This window comes from Helianthus annuus, chromosome 11 (assembly GCF_002127325.2).
Source record: "Helianthus annuus cultivar XRQ/B chromosome 11, HanXRQr2.0-SUNRISE, whole genome shotgun sequence".
Classification (NCBI taxonomy): Eukaryota; Viridiplantae; Streptophyta; class Magnoliopsida; order Asterales; family Asteraceae; genus Helianthus; species Helianthus annuus.
The window spans coordinates 68,671,288-68,678,443 of record NC_035443.2 but is presented as its reverse complement, the minus strand read 5'-3'; the positions used below and the strand labels follow the sequence as shown (position 1 = coordinate 68,678,443).

The 7,156-nt window shown below is 33.8% G+C and overlaps 1 protein-coding gene across 1 annotated transcript; it reads right to left on the bottom strand.

Annotated features, from left to right (window-relative positions):
* Positions 1 to 2,262: 2,262 nt before the first annotated feature.
* Positions 2,263 to 6,197, bottom strand: LOC110890492 (serine/threonine-protein phosphatase PP1 isozyme 9). Its single transcript, XM_022138102.2, has 4 exons — positions 5,827 to 6,197; positions 4,787 to 5,343; positions 3,485 to 3,679; positions 2,263 to 2,642 (listed from the first exon to the last, which is right to left on the bottom strand). The coding sequence occupies exons 1-4, from the start codon at positions 6,014 to 6,016 to the stop codon at positions 2,619 to 2,621; spliced, it is 966 nt and encodes a 321-aa protein (XP_021993794.1). The 5' UTR covers positions 6,017 to 6,197; the 3' UTR covers positions 2,263 to 2,618.
* Between the last annotated feature and the right edge of the window lie 959 nt (positions 6,198 to 7,156).

Here is a 7,156-nt window from a genome sequence, read left to right as displayed (position 1 = left end):
GGTAGATTAGTAATTTCACTCATTTTTTTAGAAAACCCTGTCTCTTCTCTGAGCCATCTTTCTCTCTTTCTCTTCAACCAACCTCCACAACTACCACCATCAGCAAGCCACCACCAACCACCCACCATCACCAACCACCACCTCTCCGCCTGAAAACATATAATCTGATACGCAAACACTGTCACGTCGTTATATTTTTCATCCTCAATCTCCGGCATCTTCCCTAACTCAAATCTTCTTCGGTAATTAGTTAAATTGGTTACAGTATGATTAGGGTTTCTAAAACTCTTTATCCATAGTTCTGAACAGGCCGATAATAAGTGAATGGCAGAATTATGTAAGGCGGCGATTCATCTCACATGAAGATAATAAGTGCTCCGGCGATGGTGGTGGCAGAAAGAGGCTCGAATTACAATCACGGTTAGGTCGTCGAACAGGGTTTTGCAGAGAACAAATGAATGAAAGCGAAAACAACGATTCAGTTACGGTGGTGTGTTTTGAGAGAAACTTTTCATCCCCAATCTCCGACATCTTCCCTAAATTCTCCTTTCAAAACCCTAGATTCCTTCTCAAATTAAGGTTTCTTCTTCATTCTCACACGATCATAACTTAACAGTTCACAATTCTCAAAGATATACGCAAACACTCTCACTTTCTTAAACCTAGCTCGTGACCTAACCACCACCATAGCTTCGATGACCACCACAGAACCCCACCGCCACAAATCCGACGACCACCACGAAACCCCAACCACCACATTGTTGATCTGAAAATAATCGTTGACGACATGGAGGTTGTCGTCGAGATGAAGCATTTCAGATGAATTTTGGGTTTTGATGGTGAATTTAGTGACCATTTCAGATGAATTTGAGGGATTGATGATGAACAGGTGGGTGGGGGAAGATGGTCAAGGGTTGATTTTTGCACCCGGTTTTTTGGTGATTGGAAATGATGGTGGTGATGATCGGTATTTTTAGACTTATGATAGATATGCCTTATTTGACCTTTTGGTTCATGTAATCTGGTGATGACCATTTCAGAAAGAGAGACTTATGAGAGATAATGGGAATAATCATATATATTAATTTTTTAAAGTATTTTTTTAAATAATAATGCAAAAAGACAATTATACCCTCATGTGTAAGGCACATGTTCTAACTTAACTGGAAATTTTAACCTAGTTAGTGTTAAAGGACGAAAGGTGTAACGAGTTTTCTATATAAAAGACTGTGACTGTAATTATTGAAGTTAAAGGCTATCAATTGCAATTTGATACAAACATAAAGGACGAAAAGTGTAATTTACCCTAAAAAAATGTCTCCAAATTCGTTTTAAAAACGGTCATATGAAAAATGACGTATGCCTTACATGTGGAGAGAGAATTTCAACTCTCCAAATTCGTTTTAAAAACGGTCATATGAAAAATGTTGTATGAAAAAATTATGGACCTTTTATACACTTCTACTTTTTTTTCATTAAAACTAATCTCAACTCTCTAAATTTAAGATCAGTATGCTAAAATTCTTGTAACTCTTCTTATTTATTTTGTATTTGACCCTAGTCCTCAAATAAAATCATTAATAAAATACGTGCTCAAGCTACTGTTTAAGATTTAAGAGTATTAATAGACTTATGTATAACTTTCCATTTCAAATTATTTATAATTCAAGTCATGTAAATTGTAAATTTTAATTTATGTATTTAATGATATTGATAATTAAGAATAATTATTAGTGACATATTAGCATCTTAAATTGTGTAAATTTATTTTAAAATTATTACATTTATCTATAAATTTTAATTTTTTTTTGACATTTACATGAATTATGAGTGGTTTTAAGAAATTTTGGTATATCATTATCATCGTATACTTACGTTAGATATTTTCTTTGTTCGGCCCGTATAATACCCTGGGTCTATAATCTAGTTATTATATACAAGAGTATGCTAAAAACAATTAAATATACGTCACATATAAAAATAACAATTATAAATGCATATAAAGAAAACAATTAAATAACTAATAAATAACAAACAAGTCGAGTTAGCCCGAGCCGATCTCAAACTCAAAAAACTACCCATGAGCCAAGCTTTAGCTTTAGAATTAGAGTTCTAAACAAACCAAGCTTAAGCCCGAGCTCTCATTAAGTTAAATGAGTCGAAGTCGAGCTTCGGTTAGCTCATGCTCTGGCCTGTCCATTCCACACCTTAGAACTCTTGACATTCATTCATCTAAATGAACATACATAAATGGTAACGAAAGATTCAAGCCAATGGATCATCAAATTAAACTAACTGAAAAGGTCAAACATCCAGATCCCAAGAGGCCATAAATCATCTCCACAAAGAAAAAAAATTTAAAATCATAACTGATATCAGCTACTCACTTGTTGATGGCAAAACCTAAAAAAGGTATACTTCTAAACCTAAAAGGGTATTTGATTACAGCCAGAGCAAAAACTCAGTTCCTGTAGACAAGGTTCATATTAGAGACTAAGATTACAGATCTAACGGGTCGGGTCATGCTTTGAACCTCTCAAAACACCACCCCGAGATGTGACCCTTGTTCAAGTTCCAGCAATTACCAAACTAGTTTATTCTAATAAGCACAAACTCCATTACGCGGTTCCCAGTTTGGGTGGCTGTTGAAAAAGCAACAAAAAGAATAAGTTCGAAATTTGATACGATCCGTGTAGACTGATATATAAATAGCCATGAATTCCAGATTTATAAAATTAAATAGGGATAATTTCATATATCCTCCTCAATACCAACAAAAAAGCATAATATCAAACATACAAATTTTCAGATTTATGACAATCGGTTTTATGGTAAAACCGAAACCGTAACTGAAATGTCCGGTTTTCGAAAACCGTTCGGTTTTGGTGAACGGTTTCCATTTTTGTCGGTTTTAGTAACAGTTTAGTTTCTCGGTTTTTGCCTTTTTGGTAAAAAATTACGTAAGATTCAAAAATAAAAAGTATAATCCAAGATTTAAGAAACTTCCTTGGATGTTCACATTTAAGTTATTATATTTAACATTTCTAATTAATATTGTTCACATAAACCTAACCTTCTAATCTATTTTTATGTTTATCCAAAGTTTTTATAAAGACATTTTCTTTTGTAATACTTTGAAAATCATTCAACTTTTATGTTAAATTTTGTTATTTCTTGTAGGCAATGGATAAATCATTTCAAAGATAAATAATTCCTAAATCAATATATAAAAAACATTAAAAAATGATTGTTTAGGTTATTCGGTTAGTTTTTTTTCGGTTTTCATAAATTTCGTAAAAAACGTAACTGAACTGTAAATTTCGGTTCGGTTTTTCGGTTTTCTGCTCGCCCCTACTTTTGACCCTAGTCCGCTTTGACCCGTTACAGAACCCAACTGACCCGTCCATTTTGCTACTCTACCTTGATGAATATAAAGAAAGAAAGAGCTCTAAATCAACACAATAAAAAATTGATCCAAGCTTACCTTTTTAAGAGGCCCCTTAGAAGTGCCTGGTTTTTGCAAATTATCAAGTGGCTTCAAGATCTCGAAAGAGCACATTAACGATTCATCAACACTCAATAGTGCACCTGCGTTATCAAACTCTCCCCCGTAGTTTGGAGCTGAAAATATTGTAACAAGTCTTCTTTGGGCAAAAAACTCGTAGCCATCCTCTACCACCTGCAATTAAAAAAAACATACTTCATTTTTTTTTCCTTTTACATCCATGGCATCGTCGCTGAGTTGCATGCTCAAATTTGCGCATTATTAAGATTTCTTACAAAAGTTAGCGACATTAAGGCGGTGTATGGAGCCCATTTTAAAAATGATTACTTCTAATGAATAACCAAAATCTAATCCAAAAAAATAACCAGAATCGGATAATCTTCTTATCATCTTATAAATGAAAATCTTTTTGGACACGTGTCACTCTCTGGTGCCTCCTCACTCTTAAATAGTAACATTAAATAATAATTTAACTAAAATCTAATTCAGGTTATCATATTAGTGTATATGACACCACAAAATACATTGAATAATAATTTTTTCTTTATACACATTATTAAGATAGTCAATAAATAATCCGAGCAAAAAAGCATCGACAATTTGACCCGAGCATACCAGCTTAATTATATAAAATATATTATTTGGATATAAACAATAATTGCTAATAAAGTATCAAATAACATGTACAAGTACTTATAATTAAATTAATAATATAACTTGGGACATTAAAATTAAAGCCGGATTATCTAAATAAAGTATCAAATTATCTTTATAATGTTATTTGATAGCCATGTTGATGTATTACATGCGTTCATTCAATCCGAGCAATACACATTTTTAGAGACATAACTTTTTTATTATTACTTACATTTACTCAAACCAGGTAATATACATGATTCTAACCTACTTATTATATATATTATTATATATGTATAATAAAATAGAATGTAGAAGATGTTTGATATTGCGTCAAATTCCAGTTTTAAGGAATTAACAGGTTTTTATAACACAAAATGATAAGTTCGTGAAGAGAGAGGTTTGTAAATGGAAGTAAACTGATAACTTTAGTTTATCTTTAGAAGATACTGATAACTTGATTCATACGACCAAAATATAATCATTCCCGAAACGCAAATCCAAACACCCTCTAAACTATTTACATGGTTATAGCAGCTGGTTTAAGTTTCATGGAACGAACAACTCTCAGAAAAGCAATAAATATGTGGTCTCTAACAACGAGTAATGACAATCGAGCTATACACAATGAATAAGAATATTTACCTGATGACCTCTGCAAATAAGGTCCAGACCGTTCTTCTTAAGAAATTCATAAACTACATCAGCTCCAAAAGTACATGAAACACCTCGATCACTGTCTGACCAGCCCTCTGTTTGAGTAGGATCAGACCACAGTAAATCACACAAAAGTCCATTATCTGGGATTTCTGTAGGCCTTTCAATTTCCTCAATTTGACTTAAATTCTCAAGCTCAGGTGAAAGTCCACCATGCATGCAAAGGATCTTTTCATCAACTAATGCAGCAATAGGCAAACAGTTAAAGCATTCAGTGAATATCTTCCAAAGACGCACATTAAATCTCCTTTTACATTCATCATAGAATCCATACACGCGATTGATTTTGGGGTCTTCATGGTTTCCTCTTAAGAGGAACACTTTATCAGGATAGCGTATCTTGTACGCAAGCAATAAACATATCGTCTCCAAACTGTGCTTGCCTCGATCAACATAATCGCCAAGAAAGAGGTAGTTTGCAGAGGGAGGATAGCCACCGTATTCAAAAAGCCTCAATAGATCTTGGTATTGTCCATGTATATCACCTACTCACAAAAGGTAACCATACATAATTGCAAATTAACTAAATAACATCAAAAGGGCAAGAAAATAACTGAAAACCAAAGCGACAACAACAGCAATCGTGAATAATCCATCAACATAACCCCAAAACAAATACAAGAATCGCAAATTAAAATCACACCAATAAATGCCAAGAAAACTCTCAGCATTTCCCTTGATTGCAAAACCACAAAACATATCAAGCACAAAAGAAAAGCATACGTAATCCTTGAAAAATCAAAACAAAACACCAATCGTGAAGAATTCATCAAAACTCAACATAATCTGAAAAATAAAAATCCTGGTCATCATATCCTCCTACAATAAGCACAAAACAAGCCCTAGAAAAAGAATTCTAATCGCAACAACTTCTCAATACCTAGCTAGGGCAAACGTAGGCCACAATCAGATGATTAGAACTCACAATTAGACATAAGCGATCATATAATATGATAGAAAGAAAATACCACAAATCCTGATAGGAGCACGAAGATGAAGAAGAATAGGCTGCGAAAGGAAGATCTGTCTGGCGTTGATGCATAACTGACGAATCTCTGACTCCGATAACTGCACTTGTTTCCCGCCTTTTCCTTCCAAAAGTCTTCGAATAATATCTTCCAGCACCTTCTTCTCCATCATATTCTCGATTTTCATCATATTTGCAGGTTCCTTGTTGTATATATATATATATATATATATGAGAGATTAATTGATGAAGAGATTGATGAAATTTAGAGGAGAGGATGAAGAATTTCAAGGGGGTTGTTGCGTGCTCTGCTGGTTTTCCGTTTGTTTGGTCTTTTGATTCATCATTTCATTTCATTTCATTTTGTTTTTATCCATGGTATACATCACTGGTGGTTTTCAAATTATGGCTTCTTTGGAAATTAATTAATGAAATGATTATATGGTTTATGTGTTGTTAAAATATGATTTGTTAAAAGTTAGTGGATAAAAAAAGAGTTAATGGAATTAAAATGTTGGGTAAGGCTACAACGTAAAGCTTTTAGAGGCTTTATCACGCTATCTCAGTGTCATGTTAACGCTATGTCACATAGGGGGCTTTAAAGTTTTTTCATTTAACTTGCACATGATAGTTTAAAGCCCCCATCGTCATTACCTAATTATTTTTTTATTTATATATTTTATTTAAAACAAAATAAAAAAAACATAGTTTCATTAAAATAAGAGTTAAATGCCCGGATAGTCCCTGTGGTTTGGTCTTTTTCACCTTTAGTCTCTAACTTTCTAAAATTACCACTATAGTCCCCAACTTTTCAGTTTTTGTTCCCGGATAGTCCCTGGCGTGGATGCGGGTTAGTTTTCTCAGTTAAGTTGGTGTAAAATGACTATAATGCCCTTAAAACAACAGAACTTTAAAAAACTGATTCTAGAAAATTATCTCATATTTCCAACAGAAGATGAAATCTACAACCTAATCATGCTACCAAAAGTTAAAATTACCACATGGGCAATTTCTTTCGTGATGGATTGCTATAAAGAGATATGAGTTTCTCATATGTACAGGGCCATAACAGTACCATCAGAATGTCACCACTTACTGCCGTCATCGTCGTTCCTGATTCGTAGTCGTCATAGTCGGTTGAACACAAGAGAAACCATGAACAGTAAAGGAAGTAACGTTGTGACATGAGGGAAAGAAAATATCAGGTTCCAACAGAAGATGCACGCGCTGATCTACTTCGAAAAGTTCGAAGTTCATGGCGACATGAAGGCGATTCCGGCGAAGCTGAAGTCTGGAACGTCGTCCCGATATACGAACATAACTGAGGTGGG